Below are 16,859 nucleotides of genomic sequence, written 5' to 3' on the forward strand. Positions count from 1 at the left end.
TGACCTCAGCAACAAAAGACGACCAGTTCTCCGCAGGGTCAATGTACCCCGCCACAACATCAGCATAAACGATCGAAGTACGATATTTATCGGAGGATAGAGCTCTGGCCTGGGTCTTGGCAAGCGCAACCAAAACTCCACCAGCACTGACGAGAGAAGGTGAGACAAAGAAGACCCTCGTTCCACTTCCAGCACTTGTTTCCACAATCGTTCGATACGGCACAAAAAAATCAACAGCCTCTGGTGTTTGCGTTTCCTTTGGCGTACTTCTCTTCTCGGCATGCACAGCCGTACCGCCGCAGCACACCAACAGCGCGCAGAGAAGGAGCAGCACCGAATACAAAAACATGTGCCGGGACATGTTGAGCATGTGTTACTCTCACTCACTGTCTCCCTTCCCTCCTTGCGGTGGATCCGCTCAGGCCGCAACAATTGTGTGTGTGTGCGTTTGTGTGTGTGTGCGTTTGTGTGCGTTTGTGTGTGTGTGTGTGGTGCTGGTGGTGACTGCAGAGCCTTTCAATGTGCACAGCAGCAAGTAGTGTTTGGTCTCTTTCCTCCCGTGTGTGTGTGAGAGAAATGTAAGAAAGAAGCAGGCAGGTTAAAAGAAAAGGAGCAACACAATGAATGCTGCCCGAAACCACAGTTGAGTCCCCATATCGCCATCATTTGCCCCGCAGTGCTTCTCCCTGCCGCAACTCACTTACACCGAAGCATTGCCACAGGGGCAACGTAAACACGCAGTATGACTGCAAAAACAAGAAGCGTAGTGTATGAGCTGGAACGATAGCTTGGCAGCGTAGGTACCGCTATAGGCAGTCCACCGCGGTTCTTAATCTCTCTAGTGCAATTGCGGAGGAAAGTGCCCCGTTGAGACCACGTTGAACCTCCCTCGCAAGACGGTCCGGATGCACAACGTATGCAATTCGTTGCGCATGCCGCACAATGTCGCAAGGAAACGAGGCCCCCTCCTCTGGAACGGCCAACATGATCCCACGGTAGCCCTCGTTTGAGGCGTCCCTAACAGCCGAACACACGGAATCAAAGTTATCCAGGTATACCTCTTTTCCTCTCAGATGTGAGGCATGGCACCCCATCATTGGATGCTCCTGATTCAGTCTGTGGTTGCCCTGGAACCAGGCCTGAAAGACCGGCCTTCCGGGCCGAATAAAAGTGGCTCCGCCGTCGTCGTTGGTGTCCTCATACATCTTGAGGTAGGGATAGTACTGGTAGAGCAGCCAAATCGTGTACCCGGCGAGCGATTGCTGGCAACCGATATCGTCTATCGCCGGGTAAAATGTCGTCTGTAGCAGATGCTGCGTACCGACAGCCCCGCGTCGGTTAAATTTCCGTCGGTTTAACACAATCATCTGCTCGCAATTAAACGCATTCGCGTTGCGCATTATTGCACCAATGTTCCGGTCACCAAACTCATTGTGCACCATAACGGACAGCTGCATGGGATAGGACAAACGCCTCGCCCCGAGCAGAGCCACAATTTCCGCGTTGGAAAGCGAAAGGAGGTTTTTTTCGTGCGGAAGGTCCTTCTGCTGCGTCTCGTTGGAGGCACCGTGACTTTGTGGCATATGGCCCCGCAACGCAACGGGAAGGGATTCTTCTTCATCACCAGTGTGTGTGTTATTGTGAGCGCTGGCTGCAGAATGCAAAGCAATCGCCATGGCCGACATCATCGATAGCGACCCAATCGATCCGTACTGCGGAATATACAGGCAGTAGTCACACTCCGCAACGACGCTCGCAGACAGTCCATTTTCCATCCCGAGCACAATTTCCACGCCAACGTCCATTGCATCGTCTTGCGTGCGTCTACTGCCCGCTGCAGAAAAAATGCTTCGCCACGGAAAACTCTGCAGCGGCCATGCATTAGGGTAGCAGGGGGTGAGGGCGACTTTGGGCTTCCGGTGCGACAGCGGCGCTCCCACGTCGGCGTGCATGTAAAAAAGGCGGTTCCCACCGTACATTATATCCATTGAGGGGGTGGTGTTCACCAGCGGACTCAGAATTTTTGGGTGCCCGGTGCCGAAAAACATGGCGAGGCGCAGAAGGCACCAAGCATTGTACGCAAATTTAATATCCTCCACCGTCAGGCTTGCGACTCCCAGCAGCGGCAAAAAGGACTTCCGCTGCGGCCACCTAATGTTGTACGCCCATGCATCAAAGTCCCGTTTGAGTAACCCACGTGCCGACCGGTGCATGGGAGTCGGTTGACGTGCTCGCAGTGAGCCTGTGTCTATGGGCGCACCAGGCAAAAGACAGAGTGAGAGAGAGGAACACAACAACAAAAAAAAAAACATATCTAGCGAGAAACAGCACGTGCAGTCACCTCACAAATGGGACAAAATAACTATAGCCGTAACACCCGTCCCTGTCGCTGAAGGAATTCAGTTTTGGGTCGTACGAGAATCAGGATCAATGCCGCATCCTCTCGCCTCTATCCACCGGACCTCACACGACATCCGCTGAGAAAATTTTTAATGAGCACCCGCGATGGGTCATCATACGGCACATCTTGTGGAACCATAAGACGGTGGGAACGAACAGGCGCCGCCAGACGGACGTCAACGGTACATGTTCTTCCCTCAACACTGTCAGAGACGGGCAGCCGCAGGATAGGTGCCCGTTCCACTGCCGCTCCCGTCGCGGCGGAAACTGGCGTTGTGGCACGCAAAGAATCTACAAATTTAAGATGGTTTCGAGATGCAGCGAAGCGTCGTAGCCGCGCCACCGCCTCCACGTAACCTGATGGCACGTACGTTGAGGGTCCAAGTGGCTCCCGCCTCTCCACATAGGGAGTGGGTGCCGCAGCCTCCAGACAATCCACAGAGGCCGGCTCAGGGGCTAGCTTTGCAACGTAGGACTTTGTCGGTTTGTTCCAGTTCTGACCCGTCTGTGAAGGGTGCCGGGAAATCCGCGTCGCCGAGGGCAACCGATCCGCGGGCCCCGTCTGCGCCTTGGCTGGCGTCACCATTCCTCCTCGTGTTTCTGCCACTGGTAACGTCAAAGTCGGCGTCGGCGGCGACGCCCGCCTTCGCCTTCTGTCGGCATCTTCTATAAGCCGGCGGAAAACCTCCGCGGTTGCCGCATTGAGTGGCGATGTGCGTCTGCGCCTGGGAGAAGCCTCCCCCGCCTGTTTTCGCCGCGCTGGCACGGAGGTCGGACGGTCCCGTCGCACACTCGACAAGGTTGGCGATGCAAAACGCGTTTCTCGTGTTATGGTGGGATGGCGCTTCTTTGCTGAAAGGCCCTGCTGCTGCCGCGAAGGAACCGCCTCCTGTGACTTCTCTGGCTGTTTCTCTGGGTCGTGTGTTGGCATCGGCACCTGCAGTTGTGAGGACCGTGTATGCAGCGGATCGGGTTGGGAAACGTCAGCCTCTGCAGCGAGGTCATCGGGTTCATCTCGTTGCGATGTCAACGCACGTACGTCTCCACACAACTGTGTACTCGGGGTTCGTGCAGGAAACTCCACACGGTCGCCGCGCAGGTGTTCATAAATGCACTGCGCTGCCCACGGCATGTCCTCCACGACAGACGCCGGCCGGCCTCGCACCATATCATACCAGCAGTCGTCCAGGCGCTCTAGATCCCAGACACAGCCAAGCCGCTGCAACAGCAGTCGCAGGTCATAGTACCGCAGCGTTCCAGAAAATCCGCCGTCTTCTCGTGCGCTGGCAAGCAGCTCGACAGCTCGTGCAACAAACGTTTTCACGGATGCCGGCTCTGCCTGTAGAGAAAGCGAGCTCGAGAGTTGGGAGGGACTTTGCCCGCTGCCGCCCCCCAGCTTCTGCATGTCACACTCCGCCTCACCCACTTCAAGGAGGGAATACCCAGAAACGCCGCTGCGGCTGCGGCCACGGTGACAGTGACGGTCACAAAAAAGCAAAAGGATAGAAACCCCCAAAAAAAAAAAAAAAAAGAGGTGAGTTCGTATAGGGCGAGGGCGAAGGGGGGGGTGTGTGAGAGAGAAGCAAAACGAAAAAATAATAATAATAATAATAATAATACTCGTAGAGCCCACATCACTACCACCGCGCAAGAAAAGCCATAGATGTGGCCTACAAGCTGTTTCCCATTTAGAGTCTCTTTATTCCACTTTTTCCCTTTTTTGCTTCACTCCACTTCCTTCTTCTCTGCTGCCACTCCGTTGTTGCCGCCTCAGGTGTAAGTAAACGCGGGACGAAGACAGCGACGCGAGTGCGTCGTAAATAAGCGGTAGATTTCCGCCACCACCAGCCAGGCGTCCATAACGCGTTTTGCCTCCGCCCAGCACATGTATGGCCGCAGCTGATAGTCCTCCTGCACACACACGCGTGCCTTAAACAGGTAGTAATCCCACGGCACCTCCCCGCCGAGGCAGGTCTGTGCGTTCGGGGTCGCAATCCATGGCTGCAGCCACTCCTTAACATCCGAGATGGACTCCTTGTTTTCGTGCGGCTTACCCGCACCACCCACCGGGGAGGTAAATTCATTGTAGAAGTGCAGTGCTTTGCTGCTTAGGTACGTGGCAGCCGTCGCGTCAAAGTTGAGCAGTAGAAAAAGCAAATTATTCCACTCGCCGTCGTCAAGAAAGGCCACCAGGCGTTCACACTCGGTCTGTATTCGTGTCACGACACACTGCTGAAGAAAAACCTGTGTCCCTGACCCCGCTGCGTCGGTGAGGGTGGGAGCTGTGGAGATCGCTGCAACAACACTCTTCATCAGGCCAGGTGTAAACTCCAACTCTGCCACACTTAAGTACGTGGTCTGGTCCTCGTAGACCATGCATGCAGCGGTAGCGTTACTATCCCCTCCCTGTGTTGCCCCTGCCGCCACATTGACGCCGAAAAACTTGTGTAGCGGCGGTGTGCCCTCTACCCCAAGGAAGACGCCGAGCGGACTTCCGCAGCAGCCCAAGTACCGGTTGATGATGTCCTCCTTGCTGCAGTGAGAGCCATCACCGCCCCCCTCCCCGCTGTGCTGCCGCTTCCAGTTCCCCGTGTAGCACTGCCACACCTGCGCGCACCGCATCGCAAAGAGTGCCACGCTGGCAACAAGCAGAATGTACAACTTTTCTCGTCTGTAGGCGAATAAGCCGATTGCTAGCGTCTCATTCCAGTGCTGCAGCAAGGCATCCAACGTTGCAATTCGCTTCCCGTTGTTGCAAAAAAGATACTCATAGATGGGTGGGTTTACAGTCAAGTAAGCTCGACATCTGATCTGGAGGCACCGCTCCTTTCCAAACCCTCGCAACTTCCTGTCAACGATACGTGCCATGCTTGCTATGGGAAGATCATTGTGCTTGCATACTTTCTCCATGTACAGTTCAACTAATCCGGGAGTCTCGGCATCCTCAATGGCGCGCTTCAGTCGCTCGGCGTGTTCGAACGGTACCACGTCGTCAAGAACACCGTGCTGAATAATCACTGGGCAACGAACCTGCGCAATCACATCGATGGTGCGAAACCAGTCGTAACCTAGAAAGCTCACAATGGAGCCGACATTTCGCGTAATCTCGTTGGCGCACTCCTTTAGCGACGTAAACGGGGACTGCAACACCAGCAAGGCAGGGACCTCGCTCTCCTCCTGCAACTCCGCGCACAGCTGTGCGGCAGGACCCGTTCCAATGGAACGACCCATGAGCACAATTCGGTTGGGTGGCACTCGCAGCTGGCGAGCGACGTAGCAGTACGCCGAAAGCATATCCTCCTTCATGGATGTTTCCGTTGTGTCGCCGTGTGAGATGCCGTATCCGGTGTACTCGAAGAGCAGCACCGAGGCGGAGGCACGCTTACTAAAGTACGAAAGCTCGCCCACCATCATGGCCATGTCGACGGCATTCGTGTGAGCATAAATGACAATGTACTTCGCAGTCGAGTCAAGCAGCAGAAGCCCGTAGGTGAAGCTGCCATTCTCCTTTCGCGTTCGCCAGTCCACCCGCGGGATGTGAAGCAGCTTGCCAAGGTGGTCGCTCGTGTCGTAGCTCGGGATGGGCTTCGGCAAAATGATGGACTTCACGATGGAACCGAAGAAAGACGCCATCCCCTCTACCCTGCGGCCGGCGTTCAACAAGAGAGCAGCAGCAGCAGCCAATAAAGCAAGGGGAAAAGAAACAGCATCGAATCAAAAGCTGCGGGAGCACACGCAACCAGGCAGATCACGCAAACAAGCACAAAAACAAAAATAAAGTAAGGAGCAAAGTGAAACAAAAAAAAAAAGCGCGTACATCACGTCCCAGCCACTCACAGCAAAGGCGTTTTGACGTCATTCTTCATTTTGTGTTGTACTCAGGCACACGCACACGTCTCGCCCTGCGGAACATGTAAGACAGACAGACGACTTTTTTTTTTGTACAAAAAAAAAAAAGAGGGGAAGTGCACACCATTAAAGGGTGCCCCGAGCGACGGGCTCAATGCCGAGACGAAAGTCCTTGTACGTGACGGGGCAAATGTGTTCATCCTCCATACACGCCTGGTGCACCACGACGTCGTTTGGAAACCGCGCAAAAACAACGTCCGGGCGCAGCTTCTTCCCGCATACAACGCAGCTGCTGCCAAGATCCAGCACAACCTGCAGTGCACGCTCACGTGCAAGTTTCAGTTCCGCCTGTCGTATACGGGCCTCAAGTACACTGGCGCGGATGGCGGCGTTGCGGCTCCGTGCTGATGCATCGCGGAGCGATCGTTTCACAAACCCCGCAATTGGGGCAAGCGGGGTGTCGGCTGGCAGCATTGGCAGCGCCGTGAACGGGTTCACCTCATCGCAGGTGTTGACGATGGTGAGGGCGTCACTCAGCCGCGGTCCGGTACACCCGTCACCCGGGCTGAGCAGAAGGTGCAGAAGAATCTGAAAGCCATCCTGCCCATCACGGCCCACACGCGTCGCGTAGTCCTGCGCCGCCTGCAGTTGCTGCGCCTCGTACAGAAACATACGGATAGCCTCTTCGTGCCGTTTGAGCCGATAATAAATGATGGCACGCTCCGCATACATCAGCCCGCGCACCTCCGGCTGCTCCAAAACAGCTTGCACCCGCGTCAGGTCTATGTGGTGAGACGACCGCAGGAATTTTTCTAGACGTTGGCGCCCTGTTGCCGTCCATTGCTCCTCCTCCGCCGTCGCTGCCGTCGCGCAAGACGGTGACAGCACAAGCTGCATCAGGCTTTGAAAATAAGCGTCGTGCAGGGAGGCGTCTGTAGACACGTTGCAGGTGTCCGCAAAGATAAAAGAAAGCCACTCAACAACACGCTCATAAGGCTGCGTTGCGCCAATGTCACTCATATCGCTGCCGATAATACGCAGCACGGCGGCGTAGTCCTTTGGTTGAAGGCCTACCCCTGCAAACATCCTAACTGACCACCGCGGAGAGACATTGGCAAGAATCCACGGAGAATATTGCTCCACCAACGCCATACTCTCCCGCTCCTCCCACGAGAGCAACCGCATGTATAGTATCGTCACCACCACGCCTACACAGCGCCGCAGCAGATACGTTTGCTGCGACGGCTCCACATCCACGGCAACCTCAGCAAGAAGCTGCGCCATAACAGTTTGCGGTATGAAATCCGTTTTTCCACCCTCACTAGGAGCGACAAGCATGCTGCCAGAGTCTCCAAGTGCTTTCACCAGTAGCGGCTGAAGGATACGCGAGAACGCCGCGTCAAAGGAAAGTCCAACCCAAGAAGATGATGTTGATAGAAGAGATTTCAGCGAGATGCGTTCTCCCGTCGTGCCAAGTGCTTGAAGCAGAGCGAGACTTTTATGGTGTTGCCGGTGGCTGTACCAGAGCATCACTAACGCCACCCACTGTTCACTTTCCGCCAGAAACACCTCTGACTCTGCGAGTGAGCACGCGTTCCCTTCGGCAAGAAATGAAAGCAGCTGCGGTTCGTCTCCAAGGATCACGTATGCCTTCAGAATTGCGGTGTCAATGGCCTCTGCAAGCATTTCGGTTTCCACCGTCGCATACTCCCGGCGCAGTGGCACCGCATAGTCAAGAAATGCCGCGAGGGCATTCGGCATGTGCTGGGCGAGCTCCGTTGTTTCTAGAGGGTGAGTATGTGCCTGTGGTGGCTGCCACTCCGCCTGCGCGCGTTGTGTGAGAAAGCCCGGGAAGAGATAGATGACGAGGAGTGGGTCAACGTTGGCGTCGCGGAAGCGCAGCATGGCTGTCTTGAAGTCCTTTTTCGTATTGAAGCTCCACAGCGCAAACTGAGTCTTGAGGCTACCCACCGTCACCTGATCCACCTCATTGGTGCACAGCTGGCAGAGAAGCAGACCCGCCTCGACACAGTCCACAGAGGCTAGCGCGAGGACCTGCTCCCGAATAGGCACAAGCTCGAGCAAATACACGGTGTTGCTACTATTAACCACAATCGTGATGTCCTTCCTCAATGTATCGGGGGGTGTTGTCTCTTTTGGCAAATTGGCGTCAAAGTCGGCAAAGGGGCGCTGCGAAATACGGTCGGCGCACTTGAGGCTGATGCTTTGCCACAGCTCAGCATCTGCCGCCTTCACGTTGTCGGTAAAGAAGGGCAGTCGCACCTCAATGCAGTTGCCGCCGCTATGTATAGTGAGGAGAAAGGGGTGAATGTATGCCGCGCTGGTGGGGATCGACGACCACGGCATCCCGTTCTTTCCCGGCACACGGCTGCCGTCATGCAGCGCACGCACGCCAGTGGTTTCCTCGCCTACAAGCACCTCTGGCACCGGGTCGAGGGAAAGGAGCAGCGGAGTGCCGCTCTTGCCTGTGGGGTACAGGCAGTCTGTGACACCATTCGCGACTTGCATGAGGACGTACTCCCGGCGGAATCCAATCATGAGATTCTTCCCCACCCAAAGAACTGCTTTGGCCCCATCTGGTAGCAGCAGGCCATCGTTCACTATCACAAATTCCTTTAGCTGCTGCCTGTACGCGTAAACTGTAATCTTTTTGCGCTGCAGCACCGCCATGTAAAAGGTGCCCCGTTGCCGCTTCAGGTGAAGTGCAACGACATCCTTGGTTCCCTTGACCGTATGTAGCTCAGGCAAGCGGTCCTCTGGCAGACAGTCTAGCTGGGCGGAGGTCATGTGATTCAACTGGTGCACCGAAATCACGTCGCCCACAACCAGGAGCAGAATCTCCTCCTCCGCAATGGGGATAATCATGCGGATGGGCTGCTTGTGCTTCGAGGAGTGAATGTAGACACACTGGGCGTCATGGTCCTGGAGAGACACTTCGTACACGATCAGTTTGCCGTCGTTTGTGCCCACGAAGAAGAGGTTGCGAACAGTAGCGATGCTCTCAATCTTGTATGGCAGCTTCTTTTTAAGTTCCGTCAGACGAAACGCCTCATGCGACATGACAGATACTAAAATGATGAATGGATGGATCCGTGCGTGTGTGTTTGTTCTTTTTTGTTGTTGTTGCTTCTGTTTGTTATTTTGCGTTTATGTATGTTTATTTCCTGCAGGCGCGTGGTGAAAGCCGCATCACCACACGAAGAAGCGAGAAACTCAAGGAGAATAAAACGAGCCGCCATGTCAAGCACACGCGCAACGACAAAGACAGCGCCGTGGTGGCTGCCGACCCTTTTGCTACTGCCTCGCTTCGTATTTACAGACTTGGCAGCTCACACCCGGGCAACGCGGCGTTTTCGCAAACACATACACATACACACAAAGAAAGAAAGAAAGAAAGAAAGAAAGAGGTGTAGTGTGTGTGTGGGGAGGGGGGGGGGGGGGCGGTGCAGGTACGCGGCAGTGATTACACCTGCCACAACTCCACAAGAGGGTCCCATTCATCCACAACAGAGAGGCGCTCCCCGTCGAATAAAATCATGGCGCTCGGAAACGGCACGCCGCCGTTGCCGTCCGCGCCCAGCCGCCGGACATGCAGCTGCGCGGAGGGGCCAGCCACCGCAGTGGACTGAAGCGCCATTTTTTCCCGGGCCACTAAAGTCAGCGGCGAGTAGGAGCTCAAAAAGAGACCAAAGTCGGCTGCGAGCTCCCGCATCGCGTTGTTGTGGTGCTCGCTACGCGTCTCACCCAGCAGCGCCTCCAGGTGGCGCACCATGACGGCGCAGCAGTCCGGGCTCGTCACGGGTATTCCCAGGCCGATGTCGGTTATGTGTACGCTGCCCAACAAGTAACACAACGCCGCCTTGACGTGTGGCAGCGCTGTTGCTGAAACTGGGGACGCCACGGCGTCAGTCAGTGTCATCGTTGGCGTCGATGGTGCTCGTTCCGCCGTCACCCCCTCGCCGCTCACCTCGCTAAGGGAGACGTGGAAGGTCAGATGGCCAACGGAGTCCTCCAGGTGCATCACCTCCACAGCCAGGTGAAGCTTGTCCAGAAACCGCGCCAGGGTCACCACCTCATCCTTCACGTCGGAACCAACAAAGTAAACTGCGGCTGCCTGAGACCGCTGCATCACAGCTGAGCGCAGCAACGCCACGGCCTCGGCATCTGAGGCGGTAAAGGGCACCATGACGTCCACAGAGGTATGCATGGGTAACTCCACCAAAAATATGTCCTCCACCTCACGTTCCAGCGGTACATCCTCCACACGCTGCACCAAAATGGGTGCCATGGCCGTCATTTCATTCACCAAAATAATTGATGTGGCAGCCTCCACATATGTAACTTCTGCATCCATCGTAAGCGGCTGCAGACGCAGCCTGGAGATACTTTTTTCCGTGTCCTGCAGCAGCGGCGGCCATGCCGCGAGACGCGCCCCCACAGGCAGCAACAATGAGGGTGGCCCAGTACCCATTTTGCTATAGAGGTACAACGTCATCCAGGGCGACGGCATCAGACTCACCGTGCTGCCATACACACCATTGAGTGCGACATCAATGAGTGGAGCATACGAGACCGGGGAGGTCACAAAGTATGCCCAGTAATTTCTTCCCAGAACGGAATACCGAGTTGTGGGTTCCAGCTCATTCATGGATTCCACCTTGAGCATATCCACGCCGGACTCCTTATCCTGCCCTACCACACGCCGCAGCGTCTTGAGTACTTCGCGTAAACCCTGCACAGTATGCATATACTTCACAGCCTCGTCGCCAAGGTAGTGCTCCTTTTGGAGATCCACCTTCTCCAGTTTCTCGATAAAACTCCCAATCATCTCTTCTGATAGTTTTCCCACCTCAAAGAGCGTCACGGCATGTTGTGTAAAGGTTGGGTCGGCACTCAAATTTGTCATGAGAAACCCAGTAAGACTGGCATCGTACATGAGCGCTATGCGCCTTGGTGGGTGACTCCTGCTGTTGGCGCGCGCGCCCCTACTTCTGTTTCCCTCCGCCCCCAAGACCTCTGCGGTCAGTGATGAGGATGACGCAACGCCTGTAGTAACTAACGCCGCGGAGGCCTCTGAAACGAGCTCTTGCACAACACCTCGCCATGTATTATGCACGCGTTCCATGGAGTCTAATATTTCCTCTGGAATGTGCACTGTTTTCAGCTGCGCAAGGCCGAGGCGAATGTGCACTTGAGCCGCCGCGCAGATGTCCGCCTCGTCGAGCATCAGGAGTTGCGCAAGAAAACTCAGCGAGGTGCGATTGTCAGCAGTGACAAGAACCTTGTACAGCAACACCTCCGTGGGGTCGTCGGAGGTGCGATTCATGACAAAGCGCTCCAGTGGCGGCACAACAATTTGATCCTCCGGCGCCACCGAGAATGTCGCACACACAAATCCCTTGTGGTACAACGCGTGGATAGAGTCGTGGGGAAACTCACATGCGAAGCAGCACCCCTCATTGCTGCTATGATTACTGCCGTCCTTGTCAGTTTGTAGCTTGAGAAGGTGACGGTGCAATGCGGCCTCGTCGTTTCTGAGAGCGGCCTTCTTGACTGCCTCCGCCGGTATGTCCACGGCAAAGACACCCCAAAACGGTGGAAGCGTAACCGACGGGAGCAGCGCAGACGGCAGGTAAGTCCGCACAAACTGCCTGTTGATGTGCCACCGAAGTTTGCTTCGCACCTCCTTCGTCACCTCAAGGTACTGATTCCGCCCTATCCCAACGCTGTTCAGCACATCCACCGCGGTGAAGTTGGGTAGTGTGTCGTAGCTGCGCTCTGCCTTGAGCAGTTCCGCAATCATCGTAGTGTAGTAGCTGAGCGGTGTCTCCCGCGTGTATTGAACAACTTTGCGTATATGCACGTATGGGTACAGCTGAAGCTTCTCCTGCAGGTGAGTAACGAGGATCTTGTAGTAGCTCTGCTCCGTCATGCCGGCACGCAAATAGTCGGGGAGGCGTTGATAGCTGTGGTACCGCATCGCAGCAAAGTGCACACTGTGCTGCCTGTACGCCGGCAGCGACACGCAGTGCCGCAGCGGCTCACTCAAAAGCTCATACGGCCGGCTGGCCTCTAATGCCTCCTGCAGATCCCTCGCATGGTGTTGGCCACCCATCTCTGTAGCAGACCCTGCAGGCAGAGAGGAAAAAGTGAGAGAAACAAGGCCATGTGTGCGGCATGAGCACGGCACCACAACGACAAGAAGGACAAAGAAAAAGAAGAAAAAAAACACATCACAAATGTTGTTGTTGTTTTTTTCCCTCCGCCACAAAAACCCGGCACACACAGACACGCCTCATCCAACACCATCATCGTCACACCTGACCAGCAGAACACCGCCGCCGCTCTCCCACCTCCATGGTGGCGGTGAGGGCACTGAGGGCTTATGGAGCACAGTGTATGGCATGGGAAAGTTCTAGCCAATGCCCCAGCGCCTCCGCACGCTCGGGCGGTTTGTCGTGCTCCCAAACACAAAGGCTATCCGCAGTGGCGGTAACGCGAACGTCCGCGGCCGAGGCCTCCATCTGAGCCGACGGCGGCGCCGAGAAGGCCAAACGCCCAGCCGCTTCCGTCCCCTGCTGCTGCTGCTGCCGCCGCGGCACAAAACTCACGCACGCAAGAACGTAAGACGGCGGCAAAATGACCTCTCGGCCAATGAGTGTGCGACCACGCAGTCGGTTGCGCAGCTCCCCACCCTCCGTGCGCACAATGTGCCGCGAGAAGTTCTCTACAACGTCCGTTGTGCCCCGAAATGTCGTCTTAACGGGCAGAGAATGCACCGCTGCTAAGCTCGCCGGCCGCGCTTGCTGGTCTCCTCCCGTCGCCATACGCCTCGCACAATCCGCTGGAAATGATATCGATTACCACGTCCCATTGTAAGGCGACGGGACGAGCACCAAAGAGAAGTAAAATAAAACAAAAGGTGAGAAAGAAAGAAAAAAAAAAGAGTACAGGCATGGCCAACACAACAACAAAAGGCAACGGCGTCAAGTACGGGCACCCAAAAGTGTACTGTGAGGAAGACGCACAAGGCGGGGAATAGAGGCCAAAAAGCGTGCATGTGTGTTAGGAAAACAGACAAAAACACCCACATCGCGGTGTCGTGACGGCATCGGCGATTCAGCAGACAACGTCGTATAGCGTGGCAAATTTCATTAAAAGCGGCCGCAGAAGAAGCATTGGCTCGTCATTCCCATCACTCTTGCTGCCGCTGCTGCCGCCTGTCTCATTTATCCGTGCGTCGTCGCCACCAACATTATCCACGCAACAGCGTAGCGCGTTCTGCACCTTTAGCCGCTTCACTGGGTGAGCGCCAGGCACAATAGCCTCCCACAGCACCAACTCTGTCAGACAACTGCACAAGCACGCAAGTGGGTCATCGAGCACCGCGTACACGAAGCTTAGCGTGTTGCGCAGTTCATGGCAGAGGTAATGAAACGGAAAAAGGTGCTGGCAACAGTCCTGCAAAAGACGGAGTAGCGCGTCGCGATCCGCCACGCCCACCTCGCTCACACTCTTGGCACGCACACGGCTGCAGAGAAGCTGCACGGAGCACACGTACTCACGCTCTTTCTCTCGGCTGTCCGAGCGAAGCGTCGCCACCAACGCCGCTTCGAACGGGTTGTGGTCCCCTTCACCGCAGCGCACACATCGGCAGTCAAAGAAGTACCGCTCGATCAGCTCTTCGCGTCGCAGCCACGCTGGCCAGTAGAGTTGCGGCAAGTAGGAGATAGTGAGCTCCTCGCCTGGGCTGATAGTGCGCGTGGTGACGATCGCGCCGGCCTCCATCGCACAGTTTGGCGCACACGAGTGGTTAAAGTAAGACGTGATGTTCGCCGCGTGCAGTGCCTGACCCACCGGAAGGCCGGAGGCATCGCAGACCTCAAGCGCATTGCAGCGCACGGCACCAATAATGCGGGTGACAAACGTGGGGTCCTCTTCACTAAACAAATCCTGGACGAGACGCACAAGCAGCGTCAGCCTCTGCGACGCCTCAACCGCGTGGTCCTCCAGCTGAAGCACCGCCGCATGCCCCTCCTTGCACACCTTCAGCCCACTCACGGTGGTGATGCAGTGCGTGGCGACAGCGAAAAAGTCGGCCGGCTCCTCCGCATCACAAGTCCGCATCACCCGCAGCATCTCCCGCAGCCGAGTAAACAGTCGACATTCGTATGCCTCGTGCTGGTGGCCATGGCTAGTGGCACAGGCGTCAGAGCAGTACGATACGAGTTGACACTGGCTGCAGACGTGCAGCGGCGCGGTGAGCTCCTCGACATCATCAGACAGGAGGACCACGCCACAGTGTGCACACAGGCCTTTACCCGCCGTTTCCTCATACGAACACACTGAAAACGGATGCAGCGTGGAGCTCACCGCCAATAGAGGAGGCAACTCAGAAGCAGCCACGACACACTTTCCACACTCTCCCTGTCGCACCTCAACACAAGGCTCCCTGTTGCGCGGCATGTCACGCTCTTGTAGCAGTCGGTCGAGCGCCTCGTGGAGAAATGGGCACAGAGCTTCACACATGGACGGCAGCACGTGCAGGGCACGGCACAGGTACGGCAGTGGCCCCGCACGGTGCGACAAGGTCAGGGCAGGTCGCAGCAGCAGGCATCTCCCAATAAAGGCATATGCCTTAGCGATTAACGGATTAAGTTTTAGCACCTTCTCAGCCAGCGTCGCACATGCGTCGTACTCTTGTAGCTTAAAGAGACACGTCAATGCGTTGCCGGCACACTTTGTGTACTCCTCCACTGCGCCCGATTTATCGTCCAGTGTCTCGTACACGTCAAGTGCCTCCTGATACAAGACTGCCGCAACACGTGGGTCACTTGAAAACAAGGCGTTCCCCCGTGCACGTAGTTCTTCCATTTGAAACGGTGACTGCGGTGGTGGACCACTGTACATGTGTGCAAAGAAATCGGCAAAATAAAAAAATAAATAAATAAAATAGAATAAATAAATAAATAAATGGTAATAAAAACACGGTGTCTCGCACTAGTAGAAGGGGAAAAGGAACAGGTACACGGCGTCAAAGACTGCGTTTGGAAAACGACAGCCAGAGAACATCCTACACAGCCTGACCGCCTCTCCATCAGTCGCAAAAGCACAGATGTATACACAGCCAGCCAATCAGCCAGTCGGTGCGTCGGAGCGCTCTTCTTCCTCTGCCGCCGCGCCGTGAGGGGTAGACGATTCCATCTCTTGCAGCCGTCGTCGTCGCTCTCTTCGCTCTCGCAGCACCTGCGGACGATACTTCTGAACCACGTGCAGCACCGCTGGCCCCAGCGCGTCCTGCAGTGCGGACGGAGAAGCAGAGGTAAGAAACGCATCCACGGCGGCGAATGTCCTGCGGCTGCGGAAGTCGCGCGTCAAGCGCCGGTTGATGCGTCGGTATGGCAAAGCGCACGTCCGCTCCTTCGCCCACGACGACGGCTTTTGCAAACGAAGCAGCGCGCGGCGTGGGGCCAGGCGGGTGACGAGCCTCGTCCTCCTCAATGGCGGCAAGGACGCCCATGTGTAGAACGTCAAACGCCACCCGTGGGTCGCTGTTGACAAGCAGGTCAAAGTAGCTGACCGCAGTGCTCAGGAAGGATGCAGTCATGCCGGCAGCCACTCCCTCAACCGGCTGCACCGCGGTGGAATCTCCACGGCATGTAGGCATAGACGCAGGAAACCATCCATGGCGCCGGGCCAAAGAGAAAAGCAAATACAGCAAAAAGAAAAAAGAAGAAACAGCAGTGTTGGGCCTAATATCTTCAACACACGCACCTACAGAGAGGTGCGTCCCCGACGCAACGCAGCACATTGAGCGAGCGTCATTGGAGCAACAACAACAATAAACAAAAGGAAGAAGAAAAAAAAAAAAAACGTCTAGGAAGAAACGCGGGCAAAAAAGAAATAAAGATAAAACGAAGTGGCACATATATATATATATATATACATATACACAAAGCGTTTCTCCCTTTCCAAGGTAGAAAAACAAAAAAACAAAAGAAAGAAAAAAAGCAGTAGCATGGCTGTAACGATGGCGTTTCATGTAAGCAACATGCCGCCCCACGAAAACGCACACATATGCCTTAGTACAGAAAACACTTAGAGAAGGAGAAAACAAAACAAAAGCATTCAGCATTTGAAATTTGGCAGAACAAGATGGTCAAGAGCGGGTCACGGCCTATACCGCATCCGCCGCCGCAGTACTCTGCCGCTGCAGTCGCAGCTGCTCGTTCCAGGCGTACAGTTCTCGTCTTCGCTGTTCCTTGAACTTCTGCTCAGACCGCAGCTGTGTTGTCTCCTTCCCAGTGCCTCTATCCGTGCTGAAGGTGATAATTGATGCTAGTGGCTGCACACGCAGCCCCGTCCGGGACGAAATCTGCGAGGATGACAAATTCACCCCTCTCGGTGACGCCAGAGGAATGAAGGGTTTCTGATGATGAGGCAGTCCGCCGCTATCGCCCGTAGTGATACTGTTCTTGCAGCAATTGACGGCTGTGTAACTGCTACTATTGTTGTTGCTGTTGCTGTTGTTGTTGTTGCTGTTGTTGTTGTTGTCCTCTGCCGTAAAAAAGCACATTCTTTGAGAGTCC

At 55.5% G+C, this 16,859-nt stretch overlaps 10 protein-coding genes across 10 annotated transcripts in view, besides 13 other annotated features; all 10 read right to left on the reverse strand.

Annotated features, from left to right (window-relative positions):
* TraAM80_02243 (trans-sialidase) overlaps window positions 1-370 on the reverse strand; it is a gene marked incomplete at both ends in the record, with an annotated part of 591 nt that extends 221 nt beyond the window's left edge. The window contains one exon of the mRNA XM_029379254.1: window positions 1-370. This exon is cut by the window's left edge and continues 221 nt beyond it. Within this exon, the coding sequence (XP_029240877.1) occupies window positions 1-370 (370 nt within the window).
* Window positions 371-433: 63 nt separating this feature from the next.
* Window positions 434-491: a microsatellite.
* Window positions 492-806: 315 nt separating this feature from the next.
* TraAM80_02244 (putative SpoU type methylase) lies at window positions 807-2,213 on the reverse strand (the record flags this gene model as incomplete). The annotated part of the gene is made up of 1 exon (XM_029379255.1): window positions 807-2,213. One exon carries the CDS (start codon window positions 2,211-2,213, stop codon window positions 807-809), a length of 1,407 nt encoding a protein of 468 aa, XP_029240878.1.
* Window positions 2,214-2,449: 236 nt separating this feature from the next.
* Window positions 2,450-3,805, reverse strand: TraAM80_02245 (uncharacterized protein; the record flags this gene model as incomplete). The annotated part of the gene is made up of 1 exon (XM_029379256.1): window positions 2,450-3,805. One exon carries the CDS (start codon window positions 3,803-3,805, stop codon window positions 2,450-2,452), a length of 1,356 nt encoding a protein of 451 aa, XP_029240879.1.
* Window positions 3,806-3,914: 109 nt separating this feature from the next.
* Window positions 3,915-3,931: a microsatellite.
* Window positions 3,932-3,994: 63 nt separating this feature from the next.
* Window positions 3,995-4,019: a microsatellite.
* Window positions 4,020-4,170: 151 nt separating this feature from the next.
* Window positions 4,171-6,033, reverse strand: TraAM80_02246 (serine peptidase; the record flags this gene model as incomplete). The annotated part of the gene is made up of 1 exon (XM_029379257.1): window positions 4,171-6,033. One exon carries the CDS (start codon window positions 6,031-6,033, stop codon window positions 4,171-4,173), a length of 1,863 nt encoding a protein of 620 aa, XP_029240880.1.
* Window positions 6,034-6,154: 121 nt separating this feature from the next.
* Window positions 6,155-6,209: a sequence feature (A-rich).
* A 166-nt stretch (window positions 6,210-6,375) lies between these two features.
* TraAM80_02247 (CNH domain-containing protein) lies at window positions 6,376-9,330 on the reverse strand (the record flags this gene model as incomplete). Its single annotated transcript, XM_029379258.1, has 1 exon — window positions 6,376-9,330. One exon carries the CDS (start codon window positions 9,328-9,330, stop codon window positions 6,376-6,378), a length of 2,955 nt encoding a protein of 984 aa, XP_029240881.1.
* Window positions 9,331-9,363: 33 nt separating this feature from the next.
* Window positions 9,364-9,433: a microsatellite.
* Window positions 9,434-9,647: 214 nt separating this feature from the next.
* Window positions 9,648-9,676: a microsatellite.
* A 16-nt stretch (window positions 9,677-9,692) lies between these two features.
* Window positions 9,693-9,714: a microsatellite.
* A 19-nt stretch (window positions 9,715-9,733) lies between these two features.
* TraAM80_02248 (uncharacterized protein) lies at window positions 9,734-12,385 on the reverse strand (the record flags this gene model as incomplete). The annotated part of the gene is made up of 1 exon (XM_029379259.1): window positions 9,734-12,385. The coding sequence occupies one exon, from the start codon at window positions 12,383-12,385 to the stop codon at window positions 9,734-9,736; it is 2,652 nt and encodes an 883-aa protein (XP_029240882.1).
* Window positions 12,386-12,653: 268 nt separating this feature from the next.
* Window positions 12,654-13,097, reverse strand: TraAM80_02249 (putative ribonuclease H1/H2 small subunit; the record flags this gene model as incomplete). Its single annotated transcript, XM_029379260.1, has 1 exon — window positions 12,654-13,097. One exon carries the CDS (start codon window positions 13,095-13,097, stop codon window positions 12,654-12,656), a length of 444 nt encoding a protein of 147 aa, XP_029240883.1.
* A 70-nt stretch (window positions 13,098-13,167) lies between these two features.
* Window positions 13,168-13,217: a sequence feature (A-rich).
* Window positions 13,218-13,389: 172 nt separating this feature from the next.
* On the reverse strand, window positions 13,390-15,180 carry TraAM80_02250 (uncharacterized protein; the record flags this gene model as incomplete). The annotated part of the gene is made up of 1 exon (XM_029379261.1): window positions 13,390-15,180. One exon carries the CDS (start codon window positions 15,178-15,180, stop codon window positions 13,390-13,392), a length of 1,791 nt encoding a protein of 596 aa, XP_029240884.1.
* A 19-nt stretch (window positions 15,181-15,199) lies between these two features.
* Window positions 15,200-15,245: a microsatellite.
* A 122-nt stretch (window positions 15,246-15,367) lies between these two features.
* On the reverse strand, window positions 15,368-15,937 carry TraAM80_02251 (uncharacterized protein; the record flags this gene model as incomplete). Its single annotated transcript, XM_029379262.1, has 1 exon — window positions 15,368-15,937. One exon carries the CDS (start codon window positions 15,935-15,937, stop codon window positions 15,368-15,370), a length of 570 nt encoding a protein of 189 aa, XP_029240885.1.
* Window positions 15,938-15,968: 31 nt separating this feature from the next.
* Window positions 15,969-16,008: a sequence feature (A-rich).
* Window positions 16,009-16,098: 90 nt separating this feature from the next.
* Window positions 16,099-16,143: a sequence feature (A-rich).
* Window positions 16,144-16,196: 53 nt separating this feature from the next.
* Window positions 16,197-16,221: a microsatellite.
* Window positions 16,222-16,250: 29 nt separating this feature from the next.
* Window positions 16,251-16,280: a microsatellite.
* Window positions 16,281-16,775: 495 nt separating this feature from the next.
* The window catches only part of TraAM80_02252 (uncharacterized protein), a gene marked incomplete at both ends in the record, with an annotated part of 750 nt that continues 666 nt past the window's right edge, over window positions 16,776-16,859 (reverse strand). Inside the window, one exon of the mRNA XM_029379263.1 lies at window positions 16,776-16,859. This exon is cut by the window's right edge and continues 666 nt beyond it. Coding sequence (XP_029240886.1) covers window positions 16,776-16,859 — 84 coding nt within the window.

This window comes from Trypanosoma rangeli (assembly GCF_003719475.1).
Source record: "Trypanosoma rangeli strain AM80 chromosome Unknown Tra_15.4_contig_00050, whole genome shotgun sequence".
Classification (NCBI taxonomy): Eukaryota; Euglenozoa; class Kinetoplastea; order Trypanosomatida; family Trypanosomatidae; genus Trypanosoma; species Trypanosoma rangeli.